The sequence below is a fragment of the Gopherus evgoodei genome, chromosome 4 (assembly GCF_007399415.2).
Source record: "Gopherus evgoodei ecotype Sinaloan lineage chromosome 4, rGopEvg1_v1.p, whole genome shotgun sequence".
In the NCBI taxonomy this organism is placed as follows: Eukaryota; Metazoa; Chordata; order Testudines; family Testudinidae; genus Gopherus; species Gopherus evgoodei.
In genome coordinates, this window is record NC_044325.1 from 97304714 (window position 1) to 97326880 (window position 22167).

The 22167-nt window shown below is 43.2% G+C and overlaps 1 protein-coding gene across 4 annotated transcripts in view; it reads left to right on the top strand.

Moving 5' to 3' along the window:
* KIAA1549L (KIAA1549 like) overlaps positions 1-22167 on the top strand; it is a 233171-nt gene that overhangs the window by 134738 nt on the left and 76266 nt on the right. For all 4 annotated transcript variants that reach the window (XM_030560295.1, XM_030560296.1, XM_030560297.1 and 1 more), the window contains 5 exons: positions 2307-2469; positions 7372-7431; positions 9144-9295; positions 17014-17185; positions 18884-19047. In XM_030560295.1, the coding sequence (XP_030416155.1) occupies positions 2307-2469; positions 7372-7431; positions 9144-9295; positions 17014-17185; positions 18884-19047 (711 nt within the window). The remainder of the gene's footprint in view (positions 1-2306; positions 2470-7371; positions 7432-9143; positions 9296-17013; positions 17186-18883; positions 19048-22167) is intronic.

Genomic DNA, 22167 nt, shown 5'->3' on the forward strand with positions numbered 1-22167 from the left:
GCTGAACTTTGAGGTGTAGAACATTTCATTTCTGGCACTCTGACTAAGAAACTGTGGGTCTATTCGTGTGTATAAAGTTAAAGATGTGCAAGTGTTTGCAGGATCAGAACCAAGGAATGAATCGCCTTTCTTTATGTCGTATATGCTCCGTGTTTGTAAATCTGTGCTGTGCACCATGGGCTTGATCCTGAAAAGATCATACAAAGATTTATGGGAGTGAAGAGTCCTCGCGTGTTAGTCTAGAAGGTGCCACAGGAGTCTTTGTTGCTTTTTACATCTCTAAAGTTACTCATGTAGTTACTGCTCTGGGATTACTCCTGGGATGCTCTGGGATGCTCCTGACTGGGAGCCTGGTGCTGGCTCCCATCGGTTCCCATGCTGATTTCAGGGGCCAATAGGGCACCATCCCAGCTCACTAGGTCCTCATGAAACCCGGATGGCTCCATGCTGGGCACAATGCCCAGGACCTAGTCAAAGTAATCATAAAATGGGCATGTTATTGGCAGGTTGCCTGAAATTCAGTTCTTGTCCCTGGTCTGCTCGTGTTCATTCTTTGGCCTCTAAATATGCTCCCTACAATGATCACCTGTCTAGAAAACCTGCAGAGCTGCCAGCTTTTTAGCTGTCTGCTGGTACGCTTGGTCGTTCCTGGTGCCTTTGCTGAAGTCCACAATTTTACTGGCCTTGCACCAGAGAGTCACCAAAATCTGGCTGTCCTTCTGTGATCAGGAAGCAGTTTGCTTTACAAAAGGCTTGATCAGTTCACTTTCCATTGCAAACCCAGGAGGCTCTCTGATAGTATGCTTGCAGATTGGTAATCAGAGAAGAATGGGTTAACCCTGACTTGAGCAACTGCCTTTCACAAAGGGGCAGGGGTGGGGGGTTCTTCTGTTTTCAGTAGAGTGGATTGCAGATTATTGGGATAGAAAGGACTATGGAAATTGTCCCAAGGAATTGTGGGATACTTCTGACTGACTCCGGAGACCTGAGTCAAGCAGGGCTGCATCTGTGCTGCCAAACAATAGGGCTTGGACCTTGGGTCCTGGCTTAACTCGAGCTCCAACCCTCCAGCCTTCAGGTCTGAGCAACTGCAATGTAGATACAAGAGGGAGTTAGGCTTAAGCTGAGCTCAAGCCCAGGTTTATGTTGCAGTGTACTCATATCCTTATAAAGCCTGTGTTAGCGATAAATACATTAAACACTGGGTTTACTGATTGCAGTTCTGTGTGTTTTTGATATCCTGTAGAATCACCAGTGATAATCAGAGCAGAGAATTCTATCGAGTGACTGTACTGTGACACAGTTTGTGTTGACTATAACCCTAAAAAGAGGTAGTTAAATCAAATGATGATTTATGTGAATAAGCATAAAGCAGAACCTACATAAAAGCAGTAAAGTTAACATTTTTTTCTTTTATACCTCTATAATCTCCTAGTCTGTGGCTGGTATGTGTGGCAATATAGGAGAAGAAGGGAGGTACGACAGAGCTTCTCTCAGCACCCCCTTCCCTTCCTGTACTCCTCGCAGATGCCAGACACAGTATGAATAGAAGCAGGCTCAGAGATGGGGGTGAGGAAGAGAGCAAACAGATATTCAACAGAGCAACAAAATCAGAAGGAAAGGGGAGGACCTTTTTCCCATGAAGGTGGAAGAGAGAGGAGGAGATTTATGTCACCACATTAGGATGATAGAGAAGGGACTGATGCCCCTTGAGGAGTTCATGGGGGGGTATGGGGGAGAGGGAGGCTGCCACTTTCCCTGAGTAAAGGCTTTTTAATATTTTATCTATCAAATAATCTGTCTCACCCTCCTTGTATTTTTGCCATTTTCCATTGAAAATCAGGAATAGAATTTCTGGTCCTCACTCAGGGCTACACCTCAGGGCCGGCTCCAGGAAGCAGGTGCTTGGGGTTGCCAATACAAAGGGACCCGTTCAGTATTGGGGCGGCATGTCCAGGTCTTTGGTGGGAATTCGGTGGCGGGTCCCTCAGTCCCTCTCTTTCTCTTTGAGCTGCAGCCGAAGAATGGAGCGGCGTGATTGAGCTGCCACCAAAGTGCTGCTTATCGGCTTTTTTTATTATTATTATTTTTTGCTGCTTGGGGCGGCAGAAAACCTGGAGCCGACCCTGCTACTCCTGTTCAGTAATGAAGCTACATGTGCTAAACAGAGCACATCCTTTTTACAGAAAATGGTGATCACAGTCAACATTTCTCTGATTATGTGATCGAACTGATTACATAAAATGTGCAAACTAACAAGTTGAAATGTAGCCTCCCACTGTTTCTTTACTTTTGTTTTGTTTCAGATTTTGAACACATCAAATGTCTCCCAAGCTGTCACTCTGTTTTATGTGGTGAGCAATCAAAGTACAGCCCTAAATGGCACCATCTCCAGCTACCTTCTTAATCAGCTTTCAGCTGAGCTGGTGGGATTCTATCTTACCTATCCGCCATTGACCATTGCAGAATGTAAGCTCTTACATTATAGTGTTCTGTAAAGATTTGCTGACTCTGCTTGAGATACTTTGAAATGTAACACATGGAAATTTAAAATGCATTTTATTTTATTTATTGCAATTTAACACATTAAACAGACACTCATCCCAGCCTGTAGGGACCCTGGTAAATATTTAAGAATGCATAAAACTTCTTCCTCCCCACACCTCTCTCCCAGTGGCAAAACAGTGGCAGATCTCACACAACTATAAAGCCAGCACTGAATCAAGAAAACATAATAAAACATCCTTCGCTCTCTCTCTACCCCACAAGCATCACCCTCACCAATGGCCTGATTCTGTACCATTATATTAATGGGAGTTTTGACATTAACTTCAGCAGGAGCAGAATTAGAGCCCAAATGTCTGTTGAAATAGATTGACTTTGTAGTGCTCTGAATGTCAACAGATCCAGGTGCTTTTGAAACCAATAGAGTGGGGAATGGGTGAAGGCCTTGAAGGGAAGAACAGAGCTGTGTTAAAAACCTATTTGAAACAACTCTTCGATGCTTTTTCTGAGTGTCTTAAGCTAACTTTGCAAGACATTTCTTTAAATCACAAACAAGGTTTAAATATTTCAGGATGAAGTTTTCATTTCGCACTGTCAGCCTCTTATTTCGCCTTGTTATGAGGCAAGGATGCTGTGAATCGGTGAAAATCATGCCTCAGGGCAGTACGCACAGAATGTATTCTCTCTGACCCATGTGAAGACACAAGAATATTGATGGCTATGAGGATTTTTGCTTGATCATTTAAAATCAGTCTGTGAAATTAGGCTCAGTATAATTACAAGTTTGCTATTCACAGGAAAAGATCAGTGTAAATGGAGACAAAGACACAATGGGGGAGCATTAATATGTAATAGTGGTCTTGAGTTAAAAGAGGGCAGGTTCCAATTGATCTTACTATGCGTAAGTCTTCATGAGACACTTCTCAAATATTAAAGAATGTGTTGGAATAACAATAAAGGTCTGGCTTAAGCCTACAGTAGCCAAGAAATTCAATGATAAGGCTCAAACACTGTCTTTGACCCAGCCTATCAGACCTATCCATTTCATGGGGTTCTCAGTGTGTTGTTTTCCATTCCATATGTGTTGCAATAACTAGTCCTAACAGAGTAGGGCTAAGCACAGCTTTTTGCTCCTAACTCTGAATTATTGGAGTTTGTATCTTAAGATAAAATCCTTAGAAACTGTAATACGTTTCCTGGCCTAATGAAACAGTGTTGTCACACTTGAGAAGTTGGGGAAATGTTAAATCACCCTTTTGGTCCTTTCTTCCTTATTGAGAAATAACCATATAGACCCATATTTTGACCCCCTTTCTCACACTGATGATGAGGTCCTCTTCCAAATAGTCCCCTTGAAGTCATTTGCGTGAGTAACTGCTCACTCACCAATGCGAGTAGGCCAGGAGTCACAGCCTAACCCTGCCTTTGTAGAATGGTCATCTATCACTCAGAGTACAGGGATTCACATAGTGGATTGCCATTGAGAAATGACCATACTATGATTGTACACATCAGCCGATCACAACCAATCACAGTGCAGGGAACTGAATTGCTGTGGTTGAAACTGTACAGTTTGGCATCACTAACTGTACTGCATCTCAGACTGCCTGAGACAATTCCATCTTGGGGCAGTTTCACAGCATCAGCCTGCTCACATGTTTGTCAGTTCCAGATTGTGAACTTTATGCAGGTGAAAGGGGAGTCATGCACAAAGAGCCTGTTCTCTTTGTGTGGCCAACACAACTCCATGTGCTTGTTGTAGATTCAGGGCTACTTCTGGTGCACAGAGAGATCCCAGAGGGATTGGGACGAAGGCCCTGGCTCACTCTCCAAACCAACTTCCGCAGCAGGACTGGTGTGCGAGGGAGAGGAGTATTCTGCCCTGCATAAAGGCAGTATAGCAGCAGGCATGTTGGCATGTTCCTCATGTGCAAGGAACCTCTGGAAGGCATTCTCTCACTGAGGCAAAATCCCTGCCAGACAGGGCTGGCTCCAGGCACCAACGGAGAAAGCATGGCAGTTTGGGGGGCTTTTCTTCTTTTTTTCTTTTTTTGCTTTGGCAGTTCAGACGGCTTTTTTTTTTCTCTTGGGGTGGCAAAAATGGTAGAGGCAGCCCTGCTGCCAGAGCTCCCCATGAGGTAATGCAGTTCCTCACTGCCCCCAGCACAGGTCTGTGCCTAGTAGGCATTATCAAGTCCTTAGCTAGTGCTGCTGTAGCACAGCATATAATGGCTTCAAAGAGAAGTTGCAGTCTTGGTTAAATTCCCTCCACAGCAGGTATGCAGCTGACTGATGAACCTGCTGTGCATGCAAAATATATAGCCTCAGACTGATACTGACCATTGTGTAAATATTTACTTAGGAAATTGTTTTGTGCTTATTAACTTGACACCATAATAGTATCAGTCCGGTGGTGAGCTGGAGCCGGTTCTCACCAGTTCGCAGGAACCGGTTGTTAAATTTAGAAGCCGTTTTAGAACCGGTTGTCCCAGGACAACCGGTTCTAAAAGGGCCGCCCTGCCCCTGCCCCCAGCTCAACTCTGATTCCTGGGCTCCTCCCCTGAAGGCTCTGCCCCTCCCTTCTCCTCCCCCTCCCCTGCTTCCCACGAATCAGATGTTTGCACGGGAAGCTTGGGACTTGGGAGGGCTCAGAAACAAGAAGCAGCTTGGCAAGGTAAGCTGGGGTGGGAGAGCGAGGAGGGCTCCAGGGAAGCATGATGGGGCCCAGCCCAGTCCTGCTCCGGCCGAGCGCCCTGGCTGCAGCCAAGCGGCTCTGGCCCCAGCCCCGGGGTCCCAGGGCGTGGGCACGACCCCCTCGTGGAGTGAGGAGGAGGGAACCGGTTGTTAATTTTTTGGCAGCTCATCACTGTATCAGTCTACCAGGTAACTATTCCTAGCATCGTGAAAACTCATTATTTCCCAGAAGGCTATAATGGTTCCTTCAGAGCATTCAGGAGTTATCATATATATGCACAGCCCAAGTAACCCTGAACGGCATCTGCACAAATCATGGCAGATGTGGATACTTGCTGCACAAATGAAAAATTAAAAACTCTCTGATGTGCGAATGTTGTCACCCAGAACAGACCATGAAACATATAACAACTCAATGCCTGATTCACAAATATGAAGGAGGCATTACAGCGATACACTCCACTACTCCTGACGCAATTATCTGGATCAGCCATATGAATATAAAATTATACGTTTACATCAGCCATACGAAGAGGAAGAAGACAGTTAAAATAAGCGATGATACAATTGCTTATAAAAAGTAATTACTGAGTATAGTCAGATGCTTTGCAAAGTTTAATATTTCAAGTCACTTTATTTTATTTTCTAAAATTCTACAGTAACTAAAGCTACTGTATGCCATAGATAAAATCCTTTCCACATTTTCCCTTTTAATGAAAAAGCTGCAGATCTAGATTGTGAATTAATTGCTAACAAATTTCACGTTATAAGGCACATTTGAGATGTAAAAGTGCAAGAGGGTCAAAATGTAAAACATGAGTTTCTCACAGCCATCTAGTAAATTTCAGCATAATACTATGAATGGTGGTATATTAACATCATACTCTGAATGTTTAATGCCATATAATTTGGCAATGTGAATTAGAGTCATTGTGTTTGTTTCATCTATAATTCACACACAAACAGATATATTTGATACATATATTATATATATTCTTTTTATATATTGTTTATTTATGACCAGATTCTGCTAGCCTTACATTAAATAGTATCTTACTCCTTGAGCAGTCCTACTGAAATCATTGGTTTCAATGGGACTATGGAATGAGTGGGGCTCTGTTCAATGTGTATTTGAGTAGGGCTAGTAGAATCAGACCCTTGTTTATTTTATCATTTATTTAGCACCAAATTATGTCCTGGCTTGTAAAGATGCACAGGGGAATAAGGAGGCAGTAAATGTCCCCTTAATCCCTTACACAGGCTCCCCATGTGGGAAGAGCAGCCTATGTAGAGCGTCTGCATTCCCCCACCCTGCAGTTGTGAGCAGGAAGTGCCAGCCCACCCTAGTTTTCCGTAAATGTTAACATGCTATAGCTATCTAAAGCATGTCAGCAGGTCCACACAGGGTAGTTAGAGCACAACATGCAGCCTGTGGCTTGGGCAGTGAATCCCGTGCCCCAACCCATTCAAACTTGTCACAGCTTGCCTCTTATCAGTGCCCCAACCCAGGGACAAAATCAGCCAAGAATGCCCCGCCCCCAACACGCAAAATGGTGTCAGAGTGCTTGCAAAGGAATGACTATATGGTCAATATCATAGTCATTCCTGGTCACAGAAGTTGATGTTAGTAAATGTTATTCCAGCTTACTGCTGTTATTACTCTACCATGCATCTAAAATGCACCACAAGCGTTCAAGCTGCTACCCCAGGCCAAGCTGTGTACATTTGGCCTCATACCTTTGGCACTTGCTGCTGCTCCAAGTAGTCTCCATAATTCCTCCCTAATTTTTTCATAAATGTCCCTAAAAATCTCAGAGCAAGGATAGTGTTTCTAGAATGGAAGGTACCTTGGTTCCATCCCCTCCCAATATGCCAGCTGGCACAGCTGCACCGGGGCACGTAAGTTGTGCTAGGAATAGATTTGGCACAGTGTACTTTTGACCGCTGCCCCATTCCCACAAAGCAAGGGACAAATCGGGAAGTGGACTGTGACCCTTGGAGTCATGGTGTGTCTCCAGGTCTTCTCCTGGGCAGCACACTAATATTTTGCCCCATACGTGGGGCTTGTAGCAAAGCCACACTTTAGCCTTATTTCTTAGGGCTTGGTTAATTTCTATGTTTTGAGATGTATAATGTTGAAATATGAAGTAATTTTTAATTTGTTTTTTTAAGCTTTGGAGTATCCAAACCTCGATGTCTCAGAAACTACTAGAGACTACTGGGTGATTACAGGTACTTTTTTCTGTTTCAGGAGAATTGTTAGGACTCAGTCCTGCAAACACATCAGTGAGTAACTTCACACAAAAATGAATAGTAGTCACATTGAACATGTCCCATTGCATATAGCAGGACTATTCACCTATTTATGGCTACTCCTGGGCACAGCTGTGATTTTTGCCAGCTTCAGTGGTGGCAGTCTCCTGTGTCTAGTACTTTATGTAGGTCTTGGATTTAAATCTGAAATTCAAAGAGGTTTAGATTCAAGCCCAGAAAAAATGAATATTTGTAGAATGTAACAAAGTTTATGATGACTCACTTGCTGTCTCTGGATAAAAGAGTTTCTGAATCTGAACTTTATATAACTTTAGTACCTCAGCAAAGAATGCTGTATTTATAGTGTAATCATATTCACTATATCACACTCCTACTGAGCATCTTTTTTACACTTAGAAGTCATAGGTGGCCCAGTAAAGTTTTTTTGGCATCTTTGATCCAATAGAAAACTAAATTTCACAATATCATTGTGTCAGTACTTGGAATCCTTACTATTAATTCAAAAGAGAAAATAAAAAGAACCTTACATGAAATGCTCTTGTATACCACCCGTTATTTGGGATCCTTGTTCAACTTATTTATGTAATGTTGTGATGTTTTTGAGATGAAGCCTTACCCTTATGTAAAAGATGATCACAATTCATCATGGGCCTGATCCAAAGCCCATTGAAATCAATGGAAAGGCTCCCATTGACCTTAGAGGGCTTTGGATCAGATTCAATGAGCCTGATGCAGGGCCGGCTCCAGGCACCAGCTTATCAAGCGGGTGCTTGGGGTGGCAACTCGGGAGTGGGGCGGCACTTTCAAGGCTTCGGTGGCAATTCGGCAGAGGGTCCCTCACTCCTGCTCGGAGCGAAGGACCTCCTGCTGAATTGCCGCAGATCGCGATCGCGACTTTTGTTTTGTTTTTTTTTTGGCTGCTTGGGGTGGCAAAATTCCTGGAGCCGGCCCTGGCCTGATGCTCCAGTTCTTGCAGACACAAAACTCCCATTGACTTCAGTGAGATACTATAGATATTCTAGTTTTTGAAAACATATCTCCAACTGCAAGGGTAAGCCCTTTAAAGTTTTGAAATGACTTCAGTGAACAGTATGAATTATGTAAAGTATATTGCATGTGCTTTACAATTTACTGGACTTTATTAAATCAAACGTGTATTCACAAATCATTCAGTGCCCTAGAACACAATGTTTTGACAAACTGAATCCTGTAGAATTTCAATTTCAGATTTACAAACCATTGGATGAAAAACTGTCCCTTTACCTGACAAATGCATATAATTGTCCTTTGATAACCCTCTTGAGGCTTGTCTGTTCTTATGCTTTTCATTTATGGATTTGCTTTTCTTTTGCATTGAAGCTTGGTGTAGATGTAGAGATACTCAAAGACCTTGTGGTAAACCGAAAAGCTGAGAACATTGTTGGAGGATTTTATTCTCTGTGTGTGGAAATGTAGCTGTTGGATTATCTTAGAAAAACAGTGTAGTGGCTGGAAACAGAAAGTCATATTATACCCAAAATGGAAATTATTTAGTGTGTGTAAATTTGTTATCAGATTGTTTTTCTTCTAAGCTAGCTTGTACATCTTTGTCAGATACACTGTTGCAGGCATGCATTATTTAATCCATCTATGCACAATCTGCTGATATGAGATTTTCTCCATTGCCACAGTTATACAAGGGGTCGACATTACATTCCTGGGACTTAACAACCAAAGCTTTGCAAGACTAATGGAGCAGCGGTTGGCCCCACTGTTCGTGATGTCCCATCAACAAGGAAGGCGATTTAAACGTGCTACTACCGTGGGCAGCTACACTGTGCAGGTGATCAATAGAATACAAGTTGTATCCAGATGCTGTTTCAAAAAGGCTTTGGGTGCATAGATACTGCATGGATTGTTGTGCAAAATAGTTAATTGGAATGAGTTTGGACATCCTCAGGAGCGGCGCCAGAGTTTTTGGCGCCCTAGGCGGTTCTGCGGTGGGTCCTTCACTCACTCCGAGACCCGCCACTGAAGTGCCCCGAAGACCGGGAGCGCAGAAGGACACCCCCCCACCGCCGAATTGCCGCCCTCCCAAATCCTGGTGTCCTAGGAGACCGCCTAGGTCGCCTAAATGGAAGCGCCGGCCCTGGACATCCTTATTCATGAATACCAAACCAGCGTGAGAGTTGTGCAGGTCATCTCAAAGGAGTTTCTGTTTCCAAAGTCAGGCATGTTTTCATATTTCTTTTCTCTTTGGAAATAGACAGTGGTTGCTCTGCAGTAGGAAATATTTTGCTCTCTGCTTACTATATATGTTTATGTAGCATGCGAACTTCAGTAGAAAGAGTCTAGTAGTTAAATTAACTTCAGTAAGAGCTTTGCTATATTCTCAAAAGTGAAGAGATTTCTGTAGGTCTTCTTTCATATGACTGACACAATAAGGAAAAGTTGTATCTGATTTGTGTATTGTGATGAGATCCTGTGCAAAGCAGTCAGGGATTTTTTAAAATTAAATTTTATTTGTTTTTTTTTAATATGGCCTTGTTCTATGCAGGGACACAGATCACATTCTGAAATGAGTGTCTGAAACCTGAATATTTTACTACTGAATAAGACAGAATACTGCATTGTGAAATGACCTTTGTCTTTTCTTTGGTGAGATTTCAATTCCCAGTTAGTATATTCTGCCTGAGCTTATTTTGTTTCTACACCAAAGTTAGCCAGCTGCCCTACTTTCATGTAATTCAACATTTTCAGCCTGCAAAATTTCACAAGCTAAGTTGTGAGTTTTCTTTACATTTTGTCATAACATAGTCCCAGATTTGGACCTTAGCGTCCAAAATATGGGGGTTAGCATGAAAACCTCCAAGCTTAGTTACCAGCTTGGACCCGGTACTGCTGCCAAATTAGAGTGTTTTGGGGCACTCTGGTCCCCCCGAAAACCTTCCCTGGGGACCCCAAGACCCAAACCCTTGAGTCTCACAACAAAGGGAAAGAAATCTTTTCCCTTCCCCCCTCCAGGTGCTTCTGGAGAGATACACAGAAGCAACCTCCGTGAATCTAAGCAGAGGGAGTCCACCCTCTGTAGTTCCAGTCCTGGAAACAAAAGCACTTTCCTCTTCACCCAGAGGGAATGCAAAGTCAGACTAGTAAATCTAACACACACAGACCTCCCCCCGATTTCTTCCTCCCACCAATTCCCTGGTGAGCTGCAGACCCAATTCCCTGAAGTTCCCCACTAAAGAAAACTCCAACAGGTCTTAAAAGAAAGCTTTATAGAAAAAGAAAGAAAAATACATACAAATGGTCTCTCTGTATTAAGATGACAAATACAGGGTCAATTGCTTAAGAGAAATATGAATAAACAGCCTTATTCAAAAAGAATACAATTCAAAGCACTTCAGCAATTATAGACATGTAAATACAAAAGAACATATAAATCCCTTATCTGATCTTTGGTACTCACAACTGGGAAACAGAAGATTAGAAAGCAGGAAATAGAAAAACTTCTCATCCGAGAGAGCATACAGGCAGAAGACAAAGAACTCAGACACAAAATTCCCTCCACCCAGAGTTGAAAAAAATCCTGTTTCCTGATTGGTCCTCTGGTCAGGTGGTTCAGATTACTTCTTTCCAGGTGAAAGAGACGTTAACCCTTAGCTATCTGTTTATGACTCGCCCCCCAAATTGCAGACAGTGGGGAAGCTCACTGGCAGCGATTTCCTTATAGAACTTGAAAATAAACAGATTAATACAACACATGCACCTTTACATATACCACTAAGTGTATAACTAACAGACTTCTACATTTTAAGAACACTTTTTAACTACTGAATTCTGGGAAACTCTCACGGGAGAGTGCATCAGCTACTTTGTTAGAAGCTCCTGAGATGTGCTGAATTTGAAAATCAAAATCTTGGAGAGCTAAACTCCAACGAAGAAGTTTCTTGTTGTTCCCCTTGGCAGTATGAAGTCACTTTAGTGCAGCATGGTCAGTTTGTAGCGGGAACCGCCGTCCCCAAACATATGGGCGTAGCTTTTCCAGGGCGTACACAATGGCATAGCATTCCTTTTCACTTACTGACCAGTGGCTTTCCCTCTCAGACAGTTTCTTGCTGAGAAACACGACAGGATGGAAGTTGTGATCTGTTGCTTCCTGCATGAGAACTGCTCCTATACCATGCTCAGATGCATCCGTGGTTACCAGGAATGGCTTGTCAAAGTCCGGGGCCCTGAGCACAGGGTCAGACATGAGCGTTGCCTTAAGTTGGGTAAAGGCCTTTTGACACTGATTAGTCCACTTAACTGCATTTGGCTTGGTCTTTTTGGTCAGGTCGGTCAGTGGGGCAGCGATTTGGCTATAGTGTGGTACAAATCGCCTGTAGTATCCGGCCAAGCCTAAGAAGGATTGGACCTGTTTCTTTGACCTTGGGACAGGCCACTTTTGGATAGCATCCACCTTGACCTGTAGGGGGTTTATGGTTCCTCGACCCACCTGGTGCCCCAGGTAAGTCACTCTGTTTTGGCCTATTTGACACTTTTTGGCCTTAACAGTTAGTCCAGCCTGCCTGATGCGCTCAAAAACCTTTTCCAGGTGTAGTAGGTGTTCGGGCCAGGAGTCTGAAAAAATGGCCACATCATCGAGGTAGGCAACTGCAAATTCTCCCAGTCCTGCTAGTAGACCATCTACCAGCCTCTGGAAGGTGGCGGGTGCATTTCGAAGGCCGAAAGGAAGGACATTGAATTCATACACCCCCGCATGGGTGACTAATGCTGACCTCTCCTTGGCAGGTTCATCTAGCGGTACTTGCCAATACCCCTTGGTTAAGTCTATTGTAGAGATGAACTGGGCACGTCCCAACTTCTCCAATAGCTCATCGGTGCGTGGCATTGGATAGTTGTCCGGACGAGTTACCGCATTTAGCTTACGGTAGTCCACGCAAAAGCGTATTTCCCCATCTGGTTTGGGTACCAGAACCACTGGAGATGCCCATGCACTGGTAGATGAGCGGATTATACCCATCTGTAGCATGTTCTGGATCTCCCGTTCTATAGCAGCTTGGGCATGAGGAGACACCCGGTAGGGTGGGGTTCTAATGGGGTGAGCATTACCTGTGTCAATGGAGTGGTATGCCCGTTCAGTCCGTCCTGGGGTGGCTGAGAACAATGGGGCGGAGCTAGTGCGCAGCTCCTTGATTTGTCGCCGCTGCAGACATTCCAGGGTGGTTGAGAGGTTCACCTCTTCCACGCCACCGTCTTTTTTCCCTTTGTAGTAGACACCGTCAGGCCACTCAGCATCATCTCCCTGGACTGTAAACTGACAAACCTGTAAGTCTCTGGAATAGAAAGGCTTGAGAGAATTAACATGGTACACTCTGGGCTTTAGTGAGGAATTGGGAAATGCTATGAGGTAGTTCACAGTTCCCAGGCGCTCTTGGACCGTGAATGGCCCTTCCCATGATGCTTCCATCTTATGGGCCTGTTGCGCCTTCAAGACCATAACTTGGTCTCCGACCTTGAAGGAACGTTCTCTGGCATGTCTGTCATACCAGGCCTTTTGCTCTTCCTGAGCATCCTTTAGGTTCTCTCTAGAAAGGGCTAAGGAGTGTCCGAGGGTGTTTTGTAGGTTGCTTACAAAGTCCAGAATGTTAGTTCCTAGAGAAGGCGTAAACCCCTCCCATTGCTGCTTCACCAACTGTAATGGCCCCTTAACCTCGTGACCATACACAAGTTCAAACGGTGAAAACCCTAAACTGGGATGTGGTACAGCCCTGTAGGCAAACAGCAACTGCTGCAACACTAGGTCCCAATTATTGGAGAATTCGTTGATGAATTTACGTATCATGGCCCCCAAAGTTCCATTAAACCTTTCCACCAGGCCATTGGTTTGATGGTGGTACGGGGTGGCAACCAAGTGATTCACCCCATGAGTTTCCCACAGTTTTTGCATAGTCCCTGCCAGGAAATTAGATCCTGAATCAGTAAGGATGTCGGAGGGCCAACCTACCCTGGCAAAAAGGTCTGTTAGGGCCAGACACAGTGTTAGCCCTGGTATTGCCTAGAGCTACTGCTTCCGGCCATCGGGTAGCAAAGTCCACGAAAGTCAGTACATACTGCTTTCCTCTGGGTGTCTTTTTTGGGAAAGGACCCAGAATATCCACAGCTACTCGCTGAAATGGGACCTCAATTATGGGAAGTGGCTGGAGAGGGGCCTTGACCTGGTCTTGAGGCTTACCCACTCTTTGGCATACCTCACAAGACCGGACATACTTGGCAACATCCTTGCCCATCCCCTCCCAGTGGAAGGACTTCCCCAACCGGTCCTTGGTTCTGTTCACCCCAGCATGGCCACTGGAATGATCATGGGCTAAGCTTAAGAGCTTCCCCCGGTACTTAGTTGGAACCACCAACTGTTTTTGCGGCTGCCATTCTTCCCGGTGTCCACCAGAAAGAATCTCCTTGTATAAAAGTCCTTGGTCTATAACAAACCGGGATCAATTAGAAGAGCTGAGAGGCGGTGGGGTGCTCCGTGCCACCGCCCAAGCTTTCTGAAGGCTGTCATCTGCTTCCTGCTCAGTCTGGAACTGTTCCCTTGAGGCTGGGGTCATCAGTTCTTCCTCAGACTGTGGACTTGGGCTTGGTCCCTCTGGAAGCGATGTAGGTGATGGGGTTATTTCCGTTGCTGGTGAACCGCTCTCCGCTGGTGCACCTGAGGTTCTTTCAGGCTCTGGCTGAGCCTTTTGGGTATGGCTGTCTGTTGCTTCTGCCAGTTCTGGCTCGTTGGTGCCCTCTGGCGTTGAGTTTGAAGATGTGATTGCAATTGCTGGTGCTGGTTGCTGTTCCAGTTCCGGGCCTGGGACTGGAGGTGCTGTGGCTGTTTCAGTGGTTGGCATGGAATCCGGGTCCATTACCTCTGTCTGGGTCTCTGGTAACACAGACGGGGTGCCTGTGGACGGCTCAGGAACAGGAATGGGTCTGGAAGCTTGCCTGGTTTGGCTATGTGTAACCATTCCCACTCTCTTGGCCCGCTTCACCTGGTTGGCCAAGTCTTCCCCCAGTAGCATGGGGATAGGATAATTGTCATAGACTGCAAAAGTCCACATTCCTGACCAGCCTTTGTACTGGACAGGCAGTTCAGCTGTAGGCAAGTCTACAGCTTGTGACATGAAGGGGTAAATTGTCACTTGGGCCTTTGGGTTGATGAATTTGGGGTCTATGAAGGATTGGTGGATAGCTGACACTTGTGCCCCCGTGTCTCTCCACGCAGTAACCTTCTTTCCGCCCACTCTCAAATTTTCCCTTTGCTCCAAGGGTATTTGAGAGGCATCTGGGCCTGGGGATCTTTTGGGTGATGGTGGTGTAATGAACTGCACTCGGATGGCGTTCCTTGGACAGTTGGCCTTGATATGTCCCAGTTCATTACACTTAAAGCATCTTCCATCTGATGGGTCACTGGGCCGAGGTGAGTTACTAGAGACTGGTGAGGTGGAAGAATAGGGCGTCTGTGGCTTTACTTGGGTTGTATGTGGGGTCTTTGGCTGTCCTCGGTTGTAGGGTTTATGGTCGGTGTGCCCCTTGGGGTATTCGTTCCCCTTGACAGTAGCTTTCTTGCTTTCTGCCACTTCCATCCATCTGGCTCCAATCTCCCCCGCCTCAGCGAGATTTTTGGGTTTTCCATCTTGTATGTACCGTGTTATGTCCTCAGGAACACCATCCAAGAACTGCTCCATTTGTATGAGGAGGTGCAGTTCTTCCAAGGTTTTAACATTGTGTCCTGATATCCAGGCCTCATAATTTTTCCCAACGTAGTAGGCGTGTTTGGGAAATGACACATCTGGTTTCCACTTTTGGGTTCTGAAATGCCGACGGTCATGATCCGGGGTTATCCCCATTCTGTATCTGGCCTTGGTTTGAAAAAGTTTATAGTCGTTCATGTTCTGCCTAGGCATTTCAGCTGCCACCTCTGCTAAAAGTCCACTGAGCTGTGGCCTCAATTCTACCATGTACTGGTCTTCAGGGATGCTGTATCCAAGACCCAAACCCTTGAGTCTCACAACAAAGGGAAAGAAATCTTTTCCCTTCCCCCCTCCAGGTGCTTCTGGAGAGATACACAGAAGCAACCTTCAACTACAGAGGGAGTCCACCCTCTGTAGTTCCAGTCCTGGAAACAAAAGCACTTTCCTCTTCATCCAGAGGGAGTGCAAAGTCAGACTAGTAAATCTAACACACACAGACCTCCCCCTGATTTCTTCCTCCCACCAATTCCCTGGTGAGCTGCAGACCCAATTCCCTGAAGTTCCCCACTAAAGAAAACTCCAACAGGTCTTAAAAGAAAGCTTTATAGAAAAAGAAAGAAAAATACACACAAATGGTCTCTCTATATTAAGGTGACAAATACAGGGTCAATTGCTTAAAAGAAATATGAATAAACAGCCTTATTCAAAAAGAATACAATTCAAAGCACTTCAGCCATTATAGACATGTAAATACAAAAGAACATATAAATCCCTTATCTGATCTTTGGTACTCACAACTGGGAAACAGAAGATTAGAAAGCAGGAAATAGAAAAATTTCTCATCCGAGAGACCATTCAGGCAGAAGACAAAGAACTCAGACACAAAATTCCTTCCACCCAGAGTTGAAAAAAATCCTGTTTCCTGATTGGTCCTCTGGTCAGGTGGTTCAGATTACTTCTTTCCAGGTGAAAGAGACGTTAACCCTTAGCTATCTGTTTATGACACCTTTCTCCAAACTTTCTTTACTGTGAAATATTTTTTAAAATGACTATTTTCTAGTATTTACATTGCAAACATCTTCCCCACAGTTCTCTGTGTTTTCAATGTGAAATAATTAAAAGGGGGGGCATTTTTGTTTGATAAAATTGTGAATCTTAGGAAAATGTTATATGAAAACATTGAGTACATAACAAAAGCAAAAAGGAAAAATCCTTTTCTTTTTCATGTGATTATAAACATTTAGCAAAACTCCACTTAACACAGGAAGGATAAAGAAGTGCACTTTCAAACCTCTGCCAATATGAAAAAACAAACCCAAAAGGGTCTTTTTGTTTGCTTGTGGTAGGTGCAAGGATTTGTTACCCATAGAATACCAGCAAAGTGTAATTTTAAATAAAAGCACATTTAAATTTCTCTCAGTTTAATTGCATTTTTCATGGCACAGAAGCAAGTTGACAACAGGGCTACACTGTAGAGACCCCAAAAAGAGCTGAAATTTTGTTTACAATTTATTTATTTTTTTTCACTGCCTCTGTTTTCTAGTCTAGAGATTTCAAATTAGAAATATTTTTAAAAGATTCTTATAAAAATTGTCAGGAAGGACTGCTGTATGCTTGGTAAACAAAGCAATGCTATGAAACAATGGAAGGGCCTGAAATCCTGTAAGAAGTTTTGCACTGAGTTGCATTTGTGTGGCATGTTAATGGGATTCTTGACAGATGCAGAGGTCTGCCTGGAGGTGGCTCCATGCAGAATCGGGATCTAAGTGATGGTACAATATAAACATTGTGTCTGTCTCTTTCTCTCTCCTTTTATTATAAGATGGTAAAAATGCAGCGTATTCCAGGACCCAAGGAGCCCGCTGAACTGACTTACTATACATTATACAATGGGAAACCTCTGCTGGGAACTGCAGCTGCCAAAATGTTGAATACTGTTGATTCTCAAAGGATGGCCTTGACGTTAGGTTATGTCATCCAAGTACAAGCTGATCGTAAGAATCCTTTTCTTAAGTTTTCAATCTCCAGTTTTAATCACATTTATTGTTATTTCTCAGAATGAATATTCAAAATGCAACATTTATTATGGGACGTGCTCATTAACCCACACTCTGTAATTTCAAATGCACTTGTTTTAGTAAAATCTTCAGCCAGGTGGCACTTGCTGCGTATGAAAGCATAGCTATTCCATCTGTTTGAAGGAAACACTGACATTAGAGACACTACAAAGAACACTGATAGAAAAAGGAGAAATAATTTTGATAAATGATTAAAATATTGGCTATAAGTATGAGATGAAGTCAGAAAAATTGCTCAAGAGGTGCAATATCAATTCCAGTGAGTACGATACATCCTGTGTTTGGTCCTAGATTTGATCACACTGTATTACTGATTTTCAGTCTTTGTTCAGCAGACAACAGAGATTTTTGACTCCTGCTTGCATAAATTACATTCCCTCAAATTCTAAATTACATTGTTTCCCATAAAAATGCTTCAAAGTGCCTTTCCAGCTAAAATGGCTGTAAATTAGACAATCATACTGTTCTCTTATCCTCTGTACATGCTTTTAAACTCTTGAAATGGATGTTTGAGTGACTATATTGCATTTGCAAGATTTGGGCTGACCTGACTTGTACTTACATGGTGTTATTAGGAGACCTTGCTCATCTGTAGGTGTACGTATTCGATTTCCATATAAGGTGAAGTCAAGAGTTTACAGATGATCATTAAAGGAAGTTATGAGCTTGGATAGCTAAGAGTCTCAGATTGGATGATTTGAATGGAAGAGACGAAGCATCCCAGTACCTTGCTAGTAAAACAAAATATTCCCATTGCCTCATTTTGAACAGTACAAGTATTTCCTTGTAATTACAAGACAGATATTTTACAAATTCTTCATTTTGATGCATTGTTATTTGTTTTATATTAGTGCCTGGAGAAGCCCCATTGTGATAGGTGCTGCACTGATACATTGCGAGAGACAGTCCCCGTCCTAAAGAGTTCACAATCTGAGTAGACAAGACAGACCAAGGGTGGGAAAAAATATTATTGTCCTGGTTTTACAGATGAGGGACTGAGATAGAGAGATTAAGGGCCTGAGCCAAAGCCCACTGAAGTCAGTGGAAAGACTCCTGTTGATTGGGCATTGATTCAGGTCGCAAGTGAGTTACCCAAATATCTTGAGTCTCAGTCCTTTGTATGAACCACATGATCATCCCTTTCTCTCTACACTCTTCTGAAAGAACTGCACATTTTCCAGTGCTCATAATATAAACCTCATCTACAATTGCTTGCTGCTCACAAGGGTAGTTGGTTATTAAAGTGGATGTTGTTAGGTAAAATTTGGACTAAAGACTTCCTTTTAAACACTCCAAACCAAAAAATAATTTTGAAAGAGCCATTTAAGTGAGACCTCATCCAACTTCTTGATCTCAGGAATCAGAGGAGTGCTCTGCAGCTGTCTATCACTAGGAACATGGAATTTGAGAGACGAGAGCTCAGGGATTGATCATAGAAGTCTGTTGATCTATTTGTATTGTAGAAATCCCAACAAATTGTTATAAATAATAAATCTTTTGTACTAATTGTTATGTGAAGACCATTTAAGGAAGTACCCAGCTAGTTCTTCTGTTGCTTTTACATAGCAACTGATGGTGGAACACTGACTCTCTCTGGCTTGCAATTTTTTGCAGCTGTGGTGAAAAACCCACCAAACAACCTGTGGATCATTGCAGCAGTGCTGGCTCCTATTGCTGTGGTTACGGTTATCATCATCATCATCACAGCAGTTCTGTGCAGGAAGAACAAGAATGATTTCAAACCAGACACCATGATGAATCTGCCTCAGAGAGCTAAAGTAAGAGTCTGTTCAAGCAGGAGATGTGTGTAGTCTCTGCACATTCATTAATTTTCCCAGTGTTCATTCTTCAGATCCTTTTCTAAACATGTTTAAAGGACATCTGAGAGTTTAAGTGGTCAGTACACTCAGGCTAGGACTTCCTCAGCTGTCATAGAACCTGTTTGCTTTTTCCTGGAGTGAGATGAAAGGCCAATGCCTCAGTTTCCCTTGGCTTTGTGCTTCTGCTCCCCACTTGAGACCTTCTGCCAAAGCAATCACCCTTCCTCCCTAGAAGGGCTAGACATAGGACTCTCCTTGGACCTCATAACAACTTCTGTCTAACCATACAGAAGATGATATTCCCTCCCACAGGACTAAGCATGCTTCACCCATGGCATTTGTCTCTTCTATCAATTGGGGAGCAAAAGATAAAAATGGAAAATCAAACCTTGATCTGTTTCTAAGATAGATTGTCACAGTGTAGCTGGTCCCTGTGAGTAGAACTGAGCCCAGCTCCCCGTGGAAGAAGAGGTGAGCCCAATCTAGCCAATAAAGGGGGCTGGGCTACCCTTGGGCTGCCATAGGGCAGGAAATGTGAGATGGAAGATAGAGTGATTGGGACAGGCTGTCTCTGGGGAAGCCAAGCCAAGCCATAGTGGAGTGGAATAGAGCAGAGTGAACTCCTGTGCAGAGCCCTGGAATCCTCCCACATCATAGGGACATAGAGCCTGGGCCCCTGGGAAGTCTACATAGCAATGACACAGCCCAAGTCCCTTGAGCCCAAGTTGGCTGGCATGGGCCAGACATGGGTGTCCAGTTGCTGTGCAGAGAAGGAGTGAGGTAAAAGACTGTTTTCTGTTTGTTTACCTGCCTCTGTTAAGAGAGTAAACCTTCTTACTAGGCTTAGCAGTGAGTGTTTAGAAGTGGGGAGAAGCCCTGCCCTGTGAGAGAGATGTTCTCAATTCTATGCACAGAATTTCTGCTAAGCAGTTCCCATTAGCACTAATAAGAGTTGACTAGTGAAAGTTCTTTGCTTTGACAGAAGCTGAGAATCTCGTCCTAAATTGGAACTGTTCCAGCCAATTAGTAATACAGAAATGGCAACCTTTTCCCCCCACACACCACCATTCTTTTCTTTTACTTTTTTCGTACTTCTTGCAAATATAATTTACAGGGAATTAAGGAAATTATACTTCCCCTTTACTTAATGAGCCATGTAAATTATAGGGGCACTGACAGATAAGTCCCCTGTTTGAATTTCCTTCTATAAAGTACATATTCTGTTGTAAAGTACTGTATCTCTCCATAGTGGAAAAAGTTGCCAACCTACCCAGATGAGCTACAACATTACTAAAATCTCAGCTTCTAGGCTGGGCAACCCACCAAAGCCAGGATTGTGTGAGGTGTTTTTAGACTAATGAGCACATGTGGACATCACTGTCACTTCACTCTTCTTGTTGACTTCCCTCTTTTCGCAGATAGGGGACTGAAATGATAAAAACTCTGCTTGCTTTCTGAGCGTTCTGATAAGGTCAAAATGGAATGTTTCACCCTTATCAAAGTGCTTCATTTTGATTTTTTTCAAAAGGACATTTCATCTGAATGACATGTTCTTGACAAAATTTTCTGATGGAAAACTCTTGTCAGAAATATTTCCGTCAGCTCCAGTTGGAAGGTGTAGATTGGACAGATGATAGAGGTAATAACTCTGCACTGGCAGGGAGATTGACTGAATGGTTAAATAGTCTTTCCTATCTCTGATGTTGATGTTTCTGCTTAAAATAGTGTTGAGAAATGTATTTTTGGCAGATAATGAAATAAGAGTATCTCAAGAAGAACAATATATTTTCATCTTAACCTACTTGGAGTCTGAGCCTATTTGGCATGAGAATAATTACCAGTGCTATAATTACTACAGAATTTTAAATGTAAAACTTGCAATACAAATGATTGATGGTAACAAGTATAGTATATTTTAAAGTAAACATGTACAATTTAATTCATTACAAAAGTACTTGAAACCACTTGATTATTGCAAACCTTCCAGGCCAAAATCCATTTAAAAAATGGAGTTTGCAGTAGATATTTCCAGTTTAAGAAACTGTTTTAAAATCTCACTTCTGTATATTTTGTGTTTGAAATCTGTTTATCAGAGTCAGTTTCTGGTACTTTTTGGTTGTTATGCATTAAAATAAAGGAAATTGAAATTCTGTGAGGAGAGCCCTCCTTTGTATTCATCTTATTTAGTGTTTTAGCGGTGCAGTTTTATGTGATCTGATTTCAGAAGCCTTATGTCAAGGAAAACTAGCAGAGTGGAGCTGCCTATTCATTGCTGCAGTCCTGTTGCTTCTGTTAATGGGGGCACTGCAGTTCTTCAGCTAGAGCTGCCTATTACATCATTTCACAGAATCCTTCCTGTGTGAGTGGAATTAAATTAGTGAACAAATGGTGGAAGGATAATAAAAACTTTTGCATTTAAATATCATTCTATAGGCTAGGTGTCACTGGGTGATTGGCCCTTTAAGGGGAGATAGTATTCTGTCCACCTATGACAAGCTAAACCCACCTCTTCAGGAGGCAAGAATGAGTCATCTGACTCACTGGTCATACGATCTTTAGTCAGGCCTCTTATAAAGGAGAGGGCTGAGGGCGCTCAAGTGAAAGCTGGTGATGCTCAGGTTAGGTTGCTGGGAGGCCCTGGCAGGACAGAAGTCTGGGAAGCTGTAACTGGTTTGAGGAAGCAGCTGCCAGAAGCAAGACTGGTTCCTGTAGGGAGTGAGAGAGACTGAACTGAACCCAGCTGTGAGAATTTGGTTTCAATTCAATTCGATTCTAAATAGAATCTTTCTGAAAATCCTTTCCTGTGGGAAAAATTTCAAATTCTTAAGTATTTGTGTACTGATTCAGTATAAAAATATTCAAAAATGTGAAAATTTTTCACAGGAAGGGATTTCCATTTTCCAGCCAGCCCTAATTCCAAAGAAACAAATGTCAGCAGCAACCCATACCATTCGTTCTAATCTCATCCAGTCAATATAAGAAATTACCTGAGCAGTTGTGTTCAAATATCATTTCAACAGCCTTACCTAAATTCCACTCAGATCTTTCTCAGAAATCTTGCCAGATAATATCTTTTTC